Genomic DNA, 20846 nt, shown 5'->3' with positions numbered 1-20846 from the left:
TAGTGAAAATGGATTTGCAACCTGAATCATTGCACAGCCAAGCCTTGATTTCTTAGGCTGTGTCACCTCCCTGAGACTCAAGAATTTTATCTCAGTTGCTATAACATGTGGCAAAAATAAATGAACTGAATTATTGAGGATTTTGAGAGATTACCTAAAGTGAATTCTGCATTTAAAAAGCCAAACTACAGGGCTGATTTCATTTTTTAGTGAAACTTTCGAGGTCATGTGGATAAAACATTTTCTCTAGTAAAAAATAAAAATGGGGAAATGTCCACCTATAGCTATGTGCTATACACAGGAATTCCTTGCTTATCCTAAAAGAGTTGGGATAGCCATTTAAATCCAGTTCTTCACATATAGCAGAGGGTGCAAAGATGGAATTAAACACAGCTCAGAAACTGATATTAATGTGTACAATGTTATATGTCAATTATATCTCAAAAAGGAGGAAGGAAAAAGAAACTGATGTTGGTTAATAGGGAACTTGGTAAGGATGGCTGTGAGGGTAGAAGGGCTAACTGGACGGCCAAATATTCAGAACAGACTTCAAAAGAACATACAAAACATGTTATGCAAAACAAAACAAAAGGCAAAATAAGTTTACATGAGAAACATCAGAGGGTGTTTAGAAATACAGGGCTGTCTGATAAAGAAATAGAAATTGATCAGTTTCACTTCGTAAGGCAGCAGCCACATTTTTTTTTTTTTTTAAGATTTACTTATTTATTTTAGAGAGAGTGAGAGGGAGCATGTAAAAGAAGGGGCAGGGCAAAGGGAGGGCAGAGAGAATCCTCCAGCAGACTCCTTCCTGAGCGTGGAGCCCAAGGCAGGGCTCAATCCCAGGACCCTGAGATCATGATCTGACTTGATATCAAGTGCAGGCTGCTTAACCAACTGAACCACCCAGGCACCCTGTACCCAGTCCATTCTTTACACAGGCAGACTGCTCATGCACTGGGCATTTGTATGTTGCTTTTTAAATACAAATGTGTGTGATCCCAGAAACTACTCCCTTGTTAGTATTAAGAGAGTAGAGGTATAAGGAATTAATTTGCTTTACTACCCATGGCTCTTCAACAAGGTTCACACTGTGCTTCTCTGCTGCATATCTAGTATACTCAACATTGTTTCTGAAGGAATTATAGAGTCATACTTTAAAGCACAATATTTTCTGGTCACCTGGGTGGCTCAGTGAGTTAAAGGTTGATTCTTGGTTTTGGCTCAGGTCATGAACTCAGGATCATGAAATCAAGCCTTGTGTCAGCCTCCATGCTTCCTCTGCCCCACCCTGCATATATATATATGTGTATTATATACATACACACACACACACACAGTATACATAAAAATATATAGAATACATAAATACTTATTATTATATACACAATAATTATATAGAATATATTAAATAGTATATTAAAACATATTTTTAAAATATTACATATATAATATCTTCATAGGAAGATATATATAAAGAAAGTTTAAAATTTGTATTATAAAACAATATTTAATCATTTTACAATAATGTTATTTGGTATTACACAATATATTGTCATTTATTTTTAGCTTTACTAGTTTCTAATTAACGTGAATTGAAATATGCATTCTAAGGATAGTAAAGCTCATGTTATAGAAACATTGAATACTTACACAAATATATACAGAAACAATTATTGAATATGGAAAGGTTTTTTTAATATGTGCTTTTATCTTCCATCTTAGGGCTAGCAGATATATTAAGATGCTCTAAGAGGTGAACTAACTCTGAATCTGTGAGAGAGACAACCTCAAATCTTTGATATGCTGTAAATATAGTAATTTTGAAAAGTGTTATAAATAATACTTGGCATGTTTACAGACCTGGAATGATTTAAAAATGTAATCAAAGTTTTTTTTTTAAATTTACTTAAACCTAATTGAATATGAACATAATAACTAATTTTGCTCTGCTTTCAGTCAGGAGATACTGCTTTTCTGTTTTCTGGGTTATTATAAACTAAAAATTATTTTTTAACTCCTGTTACATATCAGAGAAAATTTTGCTATATTATGTTATATAATCATAGGGTGTTGATAGGATCAAGTGTGTTTTATGAGTTGGTATTAATTTTAAAATTTATTTTATAATAAATTAACAATTATTTAAATTAACTATTTAAAATAATCTTATACACGTGTCAAAGGATATCATAAGTTATCCAGTATAAAACATGTAAACTTCTAAAGTGGCATTGTAATTAGGCAGAGTAAATTGTTTTAACGAATGTGGAAAACAAAGAGCTAAGTTCATGAAAGATCTTTATACCCATTTTAAAAGTAAAGGCTAGTGTTAGGAATGGAAAATAATACACTGAGTGAAACAGGTTGGATAGCTGCATAAAAACCCCAAAATATTTAATTTTTTGTATTAAGTGTATTAAGATCCACTAAAAAGGATAAATTGAATTATAGACGTATGTTATTGCTATACTTTGAATATACCATTGAGTATACTATACCCTTCAATTCTGCATAGCCCACAAAGTTATTTAAATTCCCTTTTCCCCCTTTGATACTAGTATATTTTCTGAGAAAAAATAAAAAAAAACCCACACCAAAAGAACCCTAATTATTTTCATCTTTTTAATACAAGTGATAATCTTAAAGTTAGGTATTATATGTACTCACCAATCCTTATTCTACTTTGATTTTAAGGTTTATATGAAATTATTATTTTATTGGGTATTTATTTCTTTCCCTTTCCTGATAAATTATGTGATCTAATTTAAATGAAGAGCACTGGAAACACTTGAGGTACAATGTCTTATCCTTTATAACAAAATTCAAACAATCACTGGCAGCCTCCTCTTACACCATAAAAATGGAATTTGTTCATTTGCTGTCGTGTTCATTTGTCCTTTTTGGTGATCTCTTCTAATACTTTCTTCATTTGTCTTCATATTCTTGGAGGTTATATATTATTTTCCTAAGTATCTTTATTTTACGGGCCTTAAAATTTGTAGACATATATTTAGGTCATTATTAAATGTCTTTATATTCATAATTTGCATTTGTACTTAAAAAGAATTTTAATGGAAAATGAAGACAGATGGAATATAATGATTTCTAAAGATCTAATACTCATTGAGCACTTACTATGTATTGGGCATAATAGAGTGCTTTACAGCATGTTTTTTTAATATTTACAACATACAAGTTAAATACTCATATTATTTGCTATTTCAGGTGTGGTAAGTGAGACACAGTGAGGTTAAGTAACTTTATTGAGAAACAGAAGGCAAATGGCAGAGCTGAGCTTTGTGCCTGAGTGCTTAATTACCTCTTCTCTACTTCTGACGTGTCCCATCAGAGTTACAGTTATAACTAGGGCCATTTAGAAATGTAAATAAAAGAAATTTAACAATGCAACCCTCTAAGTGTAGAAAAATGGAAATTATAATGTCAGTTTATTTATAAAAGTTGTAACTTTATTTTTTAAATTATTGTTAGTGTTTTAGTAGTAGAACTAAACTAAATATGAGAATATTGACTCTGTCAGGGTTTGGGGGCATCTTGATTTCCGATAGGAGCTGGTAAAGAATTTGACAGATTTCACAGACTTTTATTATGGATAACCATCTTCCAGGTGCCTAGCCCTTTTCTGGGCTAGCATCCCCCCTACAGTGAGCATGTGCAAATTTATTTTGCAATAGACATCTAAGAAAGGCACAATTAGAAATGCAAATAAAATGGGTGCCTGGGTGGCTCAGTTGGTTAAGCGCCTGCCTTCAGCTCAGGTCATGATCCTGGAGTCCCAGGATCGAGTCCAACATCAGGATCCCTGCTCAGCAGTGTGTCTGCTTTTGCCCCTGACCCTCTCTCCTCTCATGCTCTCTCTCTCTCTCATTCTGTCAAATAAATAAATAAAATCTTTTTAAAAATTGCAAATATATGAAAAAGAAATAGCTCCTTTATAAACAAAAATTAGTTGTGTTTAGCTTGTAAAAAATAGTTCCCAATGCTACTGAAATAGAAAGATGAAAGAGTTCTTTGTCTTCATCTTACTCAAATAAGTTTAAGGGGAAAGAAAAGGGAAATTTTTAGGGTTAATCTCTGTTAGTTTTCCATTCAGAACTATAAAACAGATAATTATGCTTTATAAATTCTTTCAGTTAATGCCTAGATTTTCTTACCAGGAAAAAAAGAAAGAGAGAAAATAAAATGTTTCGCCCTTTCTTGTTCTGTACTTACATTTACTATCCCAGAACTGTTACTGTTATTACCCAGTAAATACTAATTTTACTACTCTAGATTAGATAGACTAGCCCCTGACCTACACATCAGAAAGAGATGAAAAAGAAAAAAAAAGATCTAAGCTCATTAAAACTTAATAGAATTTAAAATCCAGTTTCTAGATGTCCTGCCTTTCCAGTGTTCACTTGCCATGTGTGCTTGTAGCGCCGTATTGGACAAGATCCAGAGCATTGCCCTATAGCAAATGTTCTATTGGACATTGCCAAAGAGAGACTGGGAGCATCCCAGCAGTCACAGTCACTGGGTTGAAAGCCCTTCTTCATCTTCAGAAACATTCTCTAGACAATGTGGACCCCAGGATAGGCTCTCCTCCCCCCACTACCTGCCCCACCTCGCTTGCATTCCTGGAGGGGCTCTGTGTGTGTAGTCAATTGACCCTGCATCTGATCCTGGCTAAGAAGCCTTGGCCACTGAAGTACTGTCTCTTTGCCACAGTTTCCTCATCTGCCAAGTTCAAAACTGTTGAGTGAAAATAAAAATATGTGGATTATAACAATTGCATATGAAACATTTTAAATCAAGATTAAATCCATTAACATCTGTCGCCATCACTGAAAATATAAACAATAATCCTTAAAAAAACTATTACTGCCAAAAGTGCTGGAAAATGTTTTATTTGTTGAAAGGCTGCCTTGTTGTTTGCATAGTCATCAGTTGTGTTGAATTCAGTGTGCTAAAAACAAGTAAAATAACATTGATCACGTTAAAATTATTTTATTTACTTTTGTTTGTTTCAAGTTTTTGTTTAAATTCTAGTTAGTTAACATACAGAGTAATATTAGTTTCAGGAGCAGAATTTAGTGATCTATCGCTTACGTACAACACCCAGTGCTCATCACAAGTGCCCTCCTTAATGCCCATCACCCATTTAACCCAGCTGAGTCATAAAATTTCAAATACCATGAAATTAAAATCTACTTTGAAGACTGGGTTACTGAAGTCTGTCTGTGACATTACGTTTCCTTTCTCACACTGCCTATTTTTATTCCCAGGTAGTGCTGTTTATGAAGTGAATTATTTAAAGTCTCCTCCCTATGCAGATGGAATGAATGCCTCATGGTGCTAGAAAAGTTTATTTCCCTAGGTGTTTCATTAAATAGTGATGAAACAAGTAGTGTTAATGTGTTTAGTACATCTTTTTTCCTTAAAAAAAAAAGAAAGAAAGAAAGAAAAAGGCCATAAAGGAGTCATTTAACTTACTTTAAGTGTTTTGATCTTGAAAGTACATGCATTCCTGGAGAATTTATGTGAATATGAAGTTCAAGGTCAAATTTTTCTTGCCATAAGCCTTTTTTGCTTAAAAAATTTGCTGTTAAATATTGGAATTACTGGTAGGTTGATTGGATTTCTTGGTCTGTTTATTTAAAAGTTGAGGAGCTTCACAAACAATCCTTATATTTATTCTATATTCTATGTCTTAAAACATGACTTAATTCATTTGTAAATATTTATTAGTTTCCAATAGTTACAAGCTTGAGATTCTAAGTTAACTATAATGCAAACCCATGTTTTAATTTGGACTCACTGTGGGAAATTACTTAAATACTATTTTGTATACATAAATGATTTGTATAACATTTATATAATTTTTATAGCTTGGTAACTAATAATTCCCGGTATACTGTTTTTGAGGATATGGTGAATTTCCTGTTTCACAGTCTTATTAGAAAGTATGCATTAAGTAGTAAAAAATTTCTGTACATTTCCTTTTTTAACATAATTAATTAGTTCAATAAATATTTTATTTGAAAAATGCAGCATACATGTGAAAATTGTAAAGCTCAGGACCACCATGCATGTCAGGAAACAAAAAATTCTTAACTCTACACATTTGTCCATCATTCTTATGCTGGTGCCATCCTCTTTTCTTTGTGTGTCTTTGCATTGCTTCAACAGTAGTATAAGCCTTACAGAAGCAAACGCCATGATAATATCTTTTAATATAATAGAACACCTGTATTACTTTGAAAGAAAAGTTTCCTAGTGCGTGGTTATTTTAGATGACACAGAGACCATCCGAATACGGATAGTTTGTATATAGAATATTTTGTACATTTTATCATTAAAGAATGAGTTTAAGATTTAAATCTATTTGCTGATCACATTAGCAGGAGTATTAGATAAATATTGTAAAGTCTGGGAAAGTCTTTATTGGACATATAGCTCAATGTCTACATTAATATCTAGATGTATACTTCAGAAAAGGAAGTTAAACTTTTTGGATCTTCGCCAAAATATCACTCAGTTTTGATAATAATGACATTCCTTAAACATAAAAGCACAAAAATAAATTAGAAGATCCTCTGGATTATAAACACATGGCTAATTCTTATTTTATTATTTCTAGAGAATACAACTATTTTGCCATCTTAATTGCATTAATACCTGCCCAGCTTAATTTAACATTCTATTTATTAAAAAGAAAAACTTTTTTTAAACCGTGAGAGTCAAGTATCAGAATATTTGAGGTAGAGGTTGTTAAATTTTAAAAAATAATCAATTAAAGTAATTATACATTAATATTTTTAAATATTTTTTTATTTATTTGAGAGAGAGTGAGAGAGAGAGACCATGGACCGGGGGAGTGGCAGAGGGAGAGGGAGAAGCAAACTCCATGCTGAGCAGGGAGTCTGATGCAAGGCTACATACCAGGACCCTGGGATCAAGACCTGAGCTGAAAGCAGACACTTAACTGACTGAGCCAACCAGGTGCCCCATTTTATACATTTATATTTTGAATATAAAGGGCAGACATTGAAATTTGCCAAGTATTCTATAATTTCTATAATTATTTCCATAGAATACCTATAAATATTCTATAATTCTCAGAATGCATATCAGAATTCTAAAAGGTGTTCTTTTTAAGATCTTCTCATGATCTTGGTCATGAGAAGTTGCATCGAACAAACCATTCTCTAGTGTGAGATTTTGAAAAGGAAAATCTTAAGTCTTTGAATTGTGGAGTAATCAGATTAAAGGAGAGACCAAGTAAGATTATGCTCTTGGTGTTTTTTCTGACCCTATGAGATGATAACTGTATTTCCTTGAGTAGCAAAATGATAGGAAATTTAGGATAAGGAAGATGACTAGCATAAAGTCACTTACAGTAGTGGTTTTTTTCCTTTTCTTTTTTTTTTTTTTTTTGTATTATTTGAGCAATTTGGGCCTTAGGGACACTTTATTTCTTTAGGACCCCTTTACAAGCATTGTTTTGTTATTACTGTTATGTTCAGGAAAAAAGTGCCATCCACAGTAGTAATCTTAACAGGTTACACTTGTATGCGCTGAAGTTTTACTATTATCTTCTGTTGAACTGGATTCATTAGGGCTGAGATCCTATATAATTTGATGTGGCTGTAAGTACAAGCTTATAAGACATGTAAACCCAAGTAACATGTAACAAAAGGGCTTTGTTGAGCAGGTATTTATACGAAATATTTTCAGTGTATTTTAGAAATGTAGACATTGTGATTAAACCCCAGCAAATAAAAATGTAACTACTGTAGTGTATCTTTACTTACAAAGAATTCAGCTCAACTTTATAGCTGATTACTGATGCTATTCATGTTTAGTTTGGTATATGGTGAAATATCCATAAGGATTAAGGAAGTAATTAACATTTAATTAAATGTTCTTCATGATGTCTAAAAACATCAGATGGTCTCTCAGACTCCATGGGAATATACTAATCGTTGAGGAATTCCTGACTTCTTAAAACAATGAAGCCCATTAATAGTTAAAATTTTTCAATGAAAACTTTCTGCCCCATAAATTCTAGTCAGTGGTGAGAGTACTATACACTTGCACAGTGATTTCATACCCCTGACTGTGCTAAGTAGTAAGATATTAGATATATTAGAAAACATGCAAAAAGAAATTTAGAAAGGATGAGATAAAATACATGTACATGAAAGTTTTAGCATTCCAAGCGCCTATCCTAGTGGATCTTCATACATACCACTTGCATTCTTCTTTGTTATCATTGTACTTGATCCATGGAATAGAAGATAGCCCTCCGCAAACAAAAAACTTCTCTTTGTTTGCCTATATTGTCTCTTTGACTCTCAAGTCTCTTCTATAATTTCTGTCTGGTTTCTTGTCCCCATCCTTACCATGAAGTCGTATTACTAATATTTTATCAGTTTTGTGTATCCTACAGAAAAACCATCTAATCAAATAGTGATTCAAAAGTATGAGCTACAATTAAGCCAAAGTAAGCCTATACACTTAATACTACTAATTTGTGTGTAGTCATGATTCCTCATGTCTCTTGAATGAGTAAAAAAGTTTCAAGTGACCTTATGTGTACCACGAAGGTATGAGGAACCAATAACCCTTTATAAATTAAAAAATCAAGGATTCTTTGCCTCTTTCCCCAAAATACACATGCGCACGCGCGCACGCGCACACACACACACACCCCTGAGAAAAAATCCTGAACCTATGTGTTCAGATTTTTAGTCTCAAGACTTACCTATTTAAATTTTTGTCCTATGCATAGAATATATTTTTCACCATAATTATACATTATCTTAATGACACTTGGAATAGACAGATATAAGTAAATAAGGCAACTCAATGAAATTCACATATAAAATTTTATATCCCTTGCTCCTCAAATAATATTTTTGATGACTTACTATCCATCCAGTAAGCCCTGGACTCTTTGTATTCCTTTGGGAAATGGCACAAGGCCTTCTTGAATGTTAGATTATGCATTTGGATCTCTGATTTAGTGGAACAGTGTGTAAAAATCTCTCATAATCAGAACACTCTCCATTGGCTCCACATCTGAAGATCCCCAAGAGTGCTGTTTGTTCCAGTGAACATCTGGAATAGATTACATTCAGTTAATTGGCTCCAGGTCGAGCTTGTTACAGACAGTAGCATGCAGTATAACCTATGCAATTCACTAAATCCACCCACTTTAGGTTAAATCACACCTACTTCTCTCTGTAATTCCTCCCAGATGCAGGACACACACGTGTGCATACATAACACACACACACACACACATCCACATCCACTGGAAGGAAGATAGCAAAACATCAATAGATTCGTGGAGAGGTTGTTGGCTCTCCATTTAACCCATAAATTACCTCAATTAAAAGATTAACTATTGAATTCAGAGGATTGTTGGGAAGAAAAACAATGAATCAGGAACAGCAGATTATGGAGAATGACTGTTTTATAGTAGAAAAATATTTAAAGTTAAAAAAAAACAAGTTCCGGCAGTTTCAGGATTTTTGTTTTATTTTGTCTTTCACCCTTAGCATATGTAAGAACACGTGCATGCACTTACCGGAATGTCATGTAGCCAGGAAAACGGCACTTTGATTTTTAACTTATTTAACAGTATTAATGAGTTGGGTTACAAGGAACAGTATGACTACTGTTCATTGAAAACCAAAACATCAATCTTCTTAAGTTATAGTGTTGGAGGCACAGGGCACGTCTTAGCGATTAATGATCAGTTGGAGGAGTAGATATCTCAATACAGAGCCAAGGGCCATTAACCCCAACTGGTCATTAATTCCCAAGAAAGGTCCTGTACTGAGGTCATTATTGCTAATAAAATGCACACATGGAAAGTTCCCTCTCTTTTGCCTGTGTACCTAAACATACATTCGCATTACATGCCTTGTTGCACATCATGAAGAAAAAGGTAGTATTTCACATGTCCAGAATCTCAGAAAAACTAAACCTAATGAGAAGTTTAATATACTTAAATTCTATATTCCATTTACCTTTCCTTTTTTTGGTTGGGGGAGGGTATAGGAAGTAGGAGGAAGGGTAAGTGAAGTAATACATGTGTGTATGCCAAAGCTCTGGATCTTCTGCAATTAGTACCCATATTCTGCCTAACGTGTAGATAAAGGGAAAAATGAAAGGAACAGCCAAATGGGATTAGAGTCGCTGGTGAATATGCGTAGAATCTGCACATATGATCTAATATCAGAGGCAGTGTGGAGTAATGGCATTATTTGAGTCATAATATATTAGGTATCAAAACAGGCATCAGACACATTTAGCAGTTAGGTCAAGTTCATCTTTGGTGTCCTCTCTCTTCCACCTTTCTGGATTATGCTATTCTATCCCTTCTCATCATAGCAGTCTAACCAAGTCTATAATGCTCTGGCTTTTCAAGAACCGTTAATGAGTTATCACTGTCCTCTGAAACTATCTCTTTTTGCTTTCCATTCTCCTTTCACTGGCCTCTGTGCAACTATCCTTGTCTTGCTTAAATCTGTATGATACTCCTTTGAGCTATCTATCTTCCATAGCATCCCATAATTATCTTGATTTTAGAAATCATTTCATGGTGCTTTACTTATTTATATGTAATCAACTACTTTCAGAGAAGAGTCTTATTTTTTTTTCCTCATCTTAATAAATGGTTGGGGACCAGCTGTGATCTTAATGACTGTTACATATATATTCTTGTAGGTATGTTCTTATTTGCATAAAAGTAGTAAGTTTTTAAGGAGGATCTGTAAGTCAAAAATAGAATGTATCTATTTTTTACTGGTATAAATGACAAATTGAAAGATTGCATGATTCATTTCTGAAGAGATTGAGTAACTTAAAATGTACATAATTTAAATCTAATCTTGATAAATTTTCCTGTGGAGCAGCTAAAATGACTGTTTTGTGGCAGTAACAGACATTTTCTTCTACTACCTTTAAAATAACGCAATTATTTATTTATTTATTTATTTTGCAATTATTTATTTTTAAGAACTTATTTTAAATATATAAAGAAGGACTTTGTTAGTGTTTTATTTTATACATAAATGAAATTTTAAAAATTAAAATTTTCATGGACTGCTACTGATGGCATAGATCTTTGTGGTTAGAAGGACATTTCTGTTTTCTCTCAAATTATATTTAATTAATACTGCTCAAGGAATGTCAAGTAAATGTGAATATAATATCTCATATGTGGCATATTTAGTATAATACTACTTTTTAAAAATATTTATAATTTATTTTAGAGAGGGAGAATATGTATGAGTGGAGGTTGTTGGGGAGAGGGTTGGGAGGGGCAAAGGGAAAGGCAGAGGAAGAGGATCTTCAAGCAGACTCCCTGCTGAGTATGGAGCCCAATTTGGGGTTGGATCCCAGAACCCTGAGATCACAACCAGAGCTAAAATCAAGTAGGATGCTTAACTGAGTGGCCACCCAGGTGCCACAGTTAAATTAGTGTCTAAATTACCTTGATGATTCACATATGCAGTAATTTTCTAAATCAAAGAATTAAATATGCACAGATTACACACAAGACAGAATAGTTAGGTACTTCCTGTTGGTATCTTTGAAGATAATTAAATTATTATAATATAAATATATATTTAAAAATATGTATAAAATATAATTTATTTAGCATTCATATTTAACATTTCATGAAACATAAAATTTGTTGTCTGTCCTTAAAATGCTTGTCATGTATAAAAATAAATCAGTACATCCCTAAATTTTATTTTAATTCATTTTCCCAGATTGATCCTGACTTCTGAGATTCAAAGTAACTAGATCCCTGATATGCATAGGCATTTACTAAAGAGTTGATCTTTCATAAGAAAGTTCACTCATATTACACCTTTGCTTAAAACTAAACCATATAAACAGAGAATAATAATAATAATAAATAATAAGAAAATTACTTAAGGTAATTTTTTAAAGATGTTTTTATTATAGCTACAGCTATTACCAAGAAAGCACAGAAATTATTTGGACAGAAGTTAAAGCAGGTACTATATCTGAAATCTTTCTGGGAAGTAAGAATAGCAAGATTCTTTCTGTGGGGGTATATACAATGGAATACTATGCAGCCATCAAAAACCCCCAGAGTCTTGCCATTTGCAATGACGTGGATGTAACTAGAGGATATTATGCTGAGCAAAAGAAGTTAATCAGAGAAAGATAATTATCATATGATCTCTCTGATATGAAGAATTTGAGAGGCAGGGCAGGGGGTCATGGGGGTAGGGAGGGAAAAAAATGAAATAAGGTGGGACTGGAGAGAGAGATAAACCCTAAGAGACTCTTAATCTCAGGAAACAAACTGAGGGTTGCTGAGGGGTGGGAGGGAAAGATAGGTGGCTGGGTTATGGACACTGGGGATGGTATGTACTATGGTGAGTGCTGTGAAATGTGTAAGACTGATGATTCACAGACCTGTACCCCTGAAGCAAATAATACATTATATGTTTAAAAAAAAAAACAAAAAGGCAGTGGTAACTTTGTGGAGAAAGAAGAGAAGTTGAAGACTGCAAAAGTTGAAGATCACATGTTCTACCATACTGAAAAGCACCCAAAGACCTAGGGGTTTAAGAGGCCAACTCTAACTCAAGTCCTGACCACATATTTATATCTACTTCTTATATGCCATGTGACCTTAGGAGAACCATTTAACTCTGTACCTCAGTTTCCTCATCTGTAAAATGAGGTAAATATCCATCCTTCATGGCTGTAGTAGCATTATTAAAAGATAGACTGAGACATTTTAAAACTTTAAGTTTTTTTATGCAAAAATTGATTCCAGTCATGTAGGGCCAAACTGGAAGTGGTTAGCAAAGCTTTGCCTTCAGGAGTCAGGGACAGACTTGTGTGCGGAAAGTGCAGAAGCAAAGAAAGAATCAGCTGTAGCCTAAGGTCTATTGGTTGTTTGCGATTGGTTATCCCTAAAGCTTTGATTTTATGATTTTGATGCATTTATTGACTTAGATTTCCATTTGCTTAAGGAGGCCAAACCTCATCAAAGCCACCTGAGTCTAATGGCCTCCTTTGTTTAGTTAATTTAACAGCATTAAGTCATTTCATTTATGGAAAGCACTTTAAAACAAAAAGTATCTGGTACATATAAATATTCGATGACTATTATTTATAATTATAATTATCAGTCTTAGTTTGAAATATGTGTTTTAGTTTATTCCATGTCTTAACAAAGACAACTGGGGTGCATGGGTGGCTCAGTCAGTTAGAAGCAGTCTGACTTTGGCTCAGGTCGTGATCAAAAACAGAAAAAGACAACCAAGGCAGCTTATTTGTGGCAGCCTAGTTAATAACAATTTCCTCGCTTTTATCAACCCTTTTATATTAGTTTGTTTTTCTATTCAGTATTGTCCTGTGTGGAGTAGTATATACGGTGTGGGTAAGATTGCATCATCCCAGTCCTAAAATCTGTGGTGGTGACCCGACCTAATCATTCCTATTTTTTCAAATTTTAAGTGAATTTTTATTTTTATTTTTTTTAAAGATTTTATTTCTTTATTTGAGAGACAGCACAATCAGCGGGGAGCAGCACAGGGAGAGGGAGAAGCTAGCTTTCAATGGAACAGGGAGCCTGACACGGGACTCAATCCAAGGACGCTGGGATTGTGACCTGTGCCGAAGACAGATGCTTAATGGACTGGGTCACCCAGGTGCCCCTTAAGTAGACTTTTAAAACATCTTTATATCAGAAACAAGAAATGAACTCCCTGAAAATAACAGCTTTTATTTGTTTTTGCTTAGACATCTTTTTTCCTTGGGAATGATTTGGGGAAAGAATGGGTTTCTACTAGTATTCCTATCTGAGTAAAGACCTCATCAAGTTAGAAAGAGTTGGATCCTTCTGCATTTATGTTAGAACAAACAGACAAACTTTAATGGAGGAAGAAATGTTAATCATCCTAAATAGTTGAAATTTAGTTATGTCTTGATCTCTGCATCTGAATAAAGGCAGACCTAAGTTTTATTATTTATTTCTGATTTATTTCCCTTATAACAATTTGCAAGATCGAAAAAAAAATTATTTTTTAAATACTATACACATTCAGAAAATTATACCTTAATAAGTCTAGGAAAATCTATAAACTGCTGTATTAATAGCCACTTTCTTATTTTTTAGATTAAATTAACACCATTTGAAAGAGGTCATTGTTTTCATCATGACTGCTAATAAAAATGAGAGACCGAAGTTCAGAAGCCACGATTTTCACCTTTTCCATGCCTTGATGATACTAAGCATGACCATGCTGTTTCTTCCAGTCATTGGAACTTCTAAGCAAAATATTCCACGACTCAAGCTGACTTACAAAGGTAAGTGTATAAATGTTCTTCAGATTGTCTTTTTGGTTACTGTATTTCTTTTATTTAGAAATGCATACTGACTTCAGTGAAATGTTTATAATATTGACATCAGTTAATAAAATTATTATTATAAAACACAAAGCCCAATTATTTTTTTATTTTTATGAGGAAAATTATGCCAAAGGTGTTTGTGTACACTTTTCAGCTAATTATTTACAATAATCAACTACTGATTAGCATAATTAGGAGATTTTCGTCTGTAGGTTATAATCAGTTTTGTATTAAAACAAGTCAATCCCTAAAAATAAAAAACATTAATTTCATATGGCTCATGCTAATTAGTTTATCTCTAGTTTGAGACAATTTATATTTAAACACAGTAAGATATCTTTAAAAAGTTTATCACAGTAAGGTACCTTCAAGATCTCAAACATATGTGTATTTACTATTTTAAAAAGATCCTGTGAAAGGCTTGAAATATAGAGATGAAAAACTATTTAAGAAATGAAATATGCTAAGGTAATTTTTTAAATATTTAAATTAATATAAAAGCAAAGTTTATATGAGTTATATTTAGTCATCTTATATATGCATATGTTTGTGTGTATACATAGACAGACAAATATTCACAGAGAAAGGGAGGGCATGTCAAATTTTATGCTTGAAGATATTTCTTTTCTTGGGTTCTTTCATACTTCCAGTAATGAGAGGAATGTAGGGGACTTATAGTCCTTTATTCTGAACTTGGGAGGAAAAAATTATGCCTGTGCTTTTAATATTCACTAATCTTTAAGACAATTTACTTTCTGAAACCAGATGAAATATCAGTAATAAAACCTAACTTGATGTTGAATGGAAATGGAAATGGAATTAACATTATACCCAATATACATTTCATATGTTGATATTTATTTGGAATTTATATCTCATGAATTAAAGAGTTAAGGTAATATATTATTTTTGAGTTTTTATATTTTTCTAGGATTTTTAAAACAGGTAAAAAAAAAAAGGAAAAAACAACCAGAACTTTGCCTTTGTATGGGTGAGGGAGGATTAACAGGGAAGAGATATGAGGGACAACTTTCTGGGATTATGAAAGAGCTCTCTATCCTGATAAGGGATTGTGATTACTCAATTATGTGGCTTTTTTCACAACCCATCATATGCACAAGTCAGATTTGTTCATTTGTCTGTATTCAAAATTCACCTTAAGAAAAGGAACAGAAAACAAATATTAAACTCCAAACAATGGAAAAAGAGAGAGAGGGAGAAAGAGAGATGCAGAAAGTTTGAAAATAAAGAGATTGAAGGGGAAAAAAGGGGATGCTTTCTGGTTCCCATGATACGATGAATAAGATTAGAACATTGCATTGATGGGGCCCCTGGATGGCTCAGTGGGTTAAGCCTCTGCCTTCGGCTCAGGTCATGGTCCCGGGGTCCTGGGATTGAGCACCGCGTCGGGCTCTCTGCTCGGCGGGGAGCCTGCTTCCCTTCCTCTCTTGCTGTCTGCCTCTCTGCCTACTTGTGATCTCTCTGTCAAACAAATAAATAAAAATCAAAAAAGAACATTGCATTGATAATCTGTGAACAATGCAAAAGAAATCAGGCTTGCAAAGAACCTATAATAGTTAACAGTCACTGGTGATTCATTATGAGCAAAGCATTGGTATAAGGACGGTGTGTTGTCATTTCATCTTCACCAGCACCCGGTGTGGTGGGGATTATTACCATCCCCGTCCCTTATGTGAGGATGTGGAGGTACTGAGAAACTGAAAAATTTGCCAGAGTCTCAGACATAGTCATGACCCAGCCCCTGAAGTCAGCTTCATGCTGCATGAAGCCCAGGTGCCTGATCCAGTTTCTTAGGCCATGGTCACTAGCTGTTCTTCACTGAGGCACTTACAGACCAGAGTGAACTGGAAAATTGATTGACAGCAGCACTATGTTCCTATTTGACTGATGGTATGATTTCCAATTGTCAAAATTAACAGAGTTAAGAATTGAAGAAGGACAGATGCTCTATTTAAGATCACTGGGTGGCCAAAAGAGATCTACAGACTTGTGAGATGTTGTGCCTTTTGATAAAGTATGGGAAAAAATAGATTGTCATTGCAACCATTTAGATCATAATCACAGTTTCATATGAGTTGTTGTAAAATATTAGCCCAAATGTGGTAATTGATCATTGGAAAATAAATCGATCTCTACAGATAGAAAAACATCATTAATTAATTCCATACAGCTGCTACTAGTTAGTTCATCTAGTTAGAGGTTTTTTGGTTTTGTTTTGTTTTTTTTTATGGATATGATTTTGGACTTGGAATCAACCCTATGTGTTAAAAATCTTGTTTTCCTTATCTCTGTATCGACTGTTACTCCTCTCAGCGCCTAGTGTTATATTTTTTAGGTTTTTCTCTACATTTAGGTAATTTACATGTCGAAGTCTGGTAAGCAGTAGCAAAGATTGAATGTAGGATAGGAATTACATATATCTCCCAACCCCCCCCCCCACACACACACACAGTCCCATCTCCCGACACACACACACACACAGGCCCCTACTGGCTCCCCATATGAATAACTACTATTCATCTTTCCTAGGAGAAACACTCACAACCCATACAGGGCACTCCTCTTTCCACTTTAAAGAATATGGCATCTTCTCTTTGGAAATCATCTGTTCTGCCTTACCATCTCCATATTTCCCACCCACTTCCAAGCATGTGAACAGCTTCCCTGTCTACCTTTTCTATACCATATCTGAGAGTTTTGGAGGCAAGTAGGTCAAATCCCACTATTTTTAAGTGGGCTATTCCAGAATAAATAGTTATGACATACAAAATTCCTGCCAGTTTGGGGTTATGGTGACGGAAATTGCCTGTAAACCACATTCCTGCTTCTGAGATAATGATCATAAGTCTCTCTTGGCATTTTCCTTCTCTTCTGAACCTGACTAATGAATTGAGATCAGCCAGTACCACCCATGGCTTAGATAGCTTTGGGAGAGTCTGAAGTTTGTGCTTTGGGCATTAAAACACTGCCAGAATGTGAGGTTAGAAAAATCAGCTAAAGTGAAAAATTAATTTTGTTTTCAAAAATAACTTTTATGGTCACAGACTTAGCTTTGTCTTCTTTGCTTTCCGTGGTTCGTGCTTCCTTAGATGCTGACCAGAGATGCAGCCAGTATCAGTAGAGCTAGCTACTTGGAACAGCTGAAAGATTATTTTGAGGGATTTCTTAAAGGCCAAGAGAAAATGTAATAACCATTTTATCCAAAGAATGCTCTTTGATAAAGACTTAGCTTTGAACTTCTGAATCCACAGGAGCTCGTTTGGTTCTATTGTTTTGTAAAGAGATTTCCCTTGAGTTGCATATTTTGAATTCTTGCACATTATGCTTACTAAATCTGCTTCTTAAATAACAAGTAAGGAACCTTGAAGATGAGGATGTTCTATATTTCTGGATTTCATGTTATAAGTTTATTATATATATTTTGTCCCACAAGGTGGGCATCTCACAGTGATACGTATGTGTACAGTTTATACTTCAGATACAGTAAAAATAACTTTTGAGAGATAATGGATTTCAGCCCTGTCATAGTGTAAACATTCTGTATTTCACAATCACTGTGAAGGAACTTTTTTGACTTAAGGATATTTATACCCAGAAATCATTAGTATCTGTGATGTTATTTGTCTGGGAAATGAGTAAATGATATAAGTAACACAGATAAAAGAGAAATGGACAAAAACTTTGAAATAGGAGAAGAAAAATGAAAATTAATATACAAAGTCTCATTTCTTACGATGAATTGTAGGGTTTTTTTATACTTTTTTCTTTTTTGTATAGTCTCTTTAGCCTTTCTTTTTCCTTTCCTAATTTTAGATTTTAGTACTAATTTATATGTGAATGTCTTATGATATATGTTATACACGTGTATATATATGATACATGTATATGCATGTATCTCATATAGTCTTTTTTCTTACCACATCCTTTTTGAACCTGGCATAAAGAGAATTCAGCTATCAATTCCATTTGAAAACTTTTACCCTAAAACTCTTGCTATCTCAAAGAATCACAGTAAACCCACAAAACACCAGTATTAGACATGAGGAGGGAAACTCACCCACTTAGTATTTACCATATATTTACTCCTTCTGCAAATATGTATGGTGCAATCACTATGTTTAATAGGTCCAAGAAAAGTCGCAGTTCCCTTTGAATTTCTTTTTCAGATGAGGAGACAAAGAACAGGTAATCAAATAAATGAATATCATCTCAAATAATGGGAAGTGCAATGAAGAATATAAAACAAGAGAGTGACAGGCTCCAAGGATCCTCTTGGACTTTATTGTATCTGTTTTAGGATACCGTGAAAACCATTGTTTTTGTACCTATCTTTTAGATAAGAAGCTCTGAGACTCAGAGCCTGAAGGCCTTGTCCCCAAACAAGAAGTGTGTATTACATGGCAAAATTAAGTTGTGGTTTTTATCTCTGCAGTTCAAGGTCCAGGCTTTTGCTACCTGGTGTTCTTGAGAGAAACATTATTCAGGAATGCAGATATCAAGATACAAAAATATATATAAGTTTTCACCATTAACTTTTTGGGCAATATGTTCTCAATAACTATCAAAGTATAAGTTTTTGATCCTCCAAAACTTATATGTATTTTCATAGACAAGAAAAACTTAAAATCACCTTTAGAAGTTTTTCTTCTATTGTTTAACTAAAACAATGTATTTAATAGAATGGTTCTTTGTTTTCTTGGAATCTTCTGAGAAATGAGTGGATTAATCTGTATACTTTTCTTTTTTTTATAAATTACTTTATTTAGCTAAGAATGTAGCATGTGTCTTGGGAAGAGATTCATGGTTTTTTGACCCATGTAACTTATTTGATTTGAGTAGTCTAACATTAATTCTATTATCTTGAGTCAGCATGATTTAACAGTGAAGAAAGCCAAACTGCTTAGGTTTTAACTGTTCCTACTACTAGTTGTGAGATATCTGGATGTTTATTTTCTGTTCTGCCCTTTTCTTATTCATAACACAGTAAGTGTTACAGCAAATCTAAATGCATTAATTTATTTAATTCCAATCAGCATATTGTTAAGGTGTGTTCACCCATGTAAAGCACCTCAAACAGTGTTTGGTATAGTAAGCATTTAATAAATGCTGTCAGTTATTATTTTTTGTGAAATGTTATTATCCTGCTCCATATGAATGGTTGCAGACCAATGATTTCCTTCTGGAAACAACTTTGAAAGATATATAGATCCCTCTTGTTTACCACATATATTAAAATAGCTTCCACTTAGTCCCAAACCATTTTCTACTAGAGTTGGTTTCCTTCAGTTAAGTACCACACAAAGATTGTAAATTTATTAAAGGTACTTTCCAGTATTTTTACTATTATGGTCTTCTAGTAGGTAATAAGCCCTTACAGTTAAAAAGATCATTGTTGGCCTTGATAAGAGTAATGTCATTGATTGGTTGGTAGCCCTCAGAGTGGGTTAAAATGAATCATAAAATCACTCAGGGGTTCAGACCACATGATGCAATCTAAAGTGGGCATTTTTGTTGTCAAGTTCATGGGAAAAGAAGCTGGCTTGCTCTGAATACCTCTCCCTAAGTATTTAGTGAACAAACATTATCAATCTTATAGTAGGAATTCTCATGTAATACATGTATTTTTCTATAAAGCAAGTCATTGATGGTTTAAGTTTAGGAGATGTGCCATATTTGAATGGGGTCACTTGCTTTCCCAGATGTATTTTCTCTAAATTGTGACTGTTCGGCTTCTGTAGTTTTAAGAGTTCAAGGATAATCTTACTGTGTATGTGATATTTAACTGTCAACAGTTAATAACAATAGTTTCTGAGTGCCCATTACATTTCTGGCCTTGTTCTAGCAGCAAACAGAAGAGGCCAAAATCCCTGTCATCATGTGGTTTATACGCTGATATGGAAAGTCAGACCATACATAAGTACATTGCATAGCAAAATAGAAGATGAAAAATGCTATGGAGAGAAATGAATCAGGAAAGTTAGCTAAAGAATGGTGGGGGTGTGGTAGTCAAGTATGGTGGTAAGGAAAAGATCTCACTGGGAGAGTGATATTTTCACGAGTACTTAAAGAAATTGTTGTTAAAATTATGGGTATACTTGGGAAAGCAATCTTTTTTTCACAAAAGGAACATCAAATGCAAAGATTATGAGGTGAAAATGTGTCTGCCATGTTTAAGGATCCTAAGGAAGACAGTATGGCTGAAAAACAGTTGGATGGGGGAAAACGTTTGACAAAATCAGAGCGTTAATAGGAGGAAAAAGGATTAGATCCTTCCACTGTTGTCATTGTTAAAATATTGGCTTTTAGTCTGAGTGTTATGGAAATCACACTGGGGAATTTTGGCACAAAGGTGACACAATCTGACTCACTGTTATCGGATCATTCTGGTTTCTGTGTTGTAAATA

General features: G+C 33.9%; 1 protein-coding gene across 3 annotated transcripts in view; it reads left to right on the top strand.

Moving 5' to 3' along the window:
• The window catches only part of SEMA3D (semaphorin 3D), a 201744-nt gene that overhangs the window by 61454 nt on the left and 119444 nt on the right, over positions 1–20846 (top strand). For all 3 annotated transcript variants that reach the window (XM_059170986.1, XM_059170985.1, XM_059170987.1), the window contains one exon: positions 14189–14379. In XM_059170986.1, coding sequence (XP_059026969.1) covers positions 14229–14379 — 151 coding nt within the window. In that variant the 5' untranslated portion in view covers positions 14189–14228. The remainder of the gene's footprint in view (positions 1–14188; positions 14380–20846) is intronic.

This window comes from Mustela lutreola, chromosome 4, assembly GCF_030435805.1.
Source record: "Mustela lutreola isolate mMusLut2 chromosome 4, mMusLut2.pri, whole genome shotgun sequence".
Classification (NCBI taxonomy): Eukaryota; Metazoa; Chordata; class Mammalia; order Carnivora; family Mustelidae; genus Mustela; species Mustela lutreola.
Note: the sequence above shows the minus strand (reverse complement) of the source record. Positions and strands in the feature narration are given on the sequence as shown.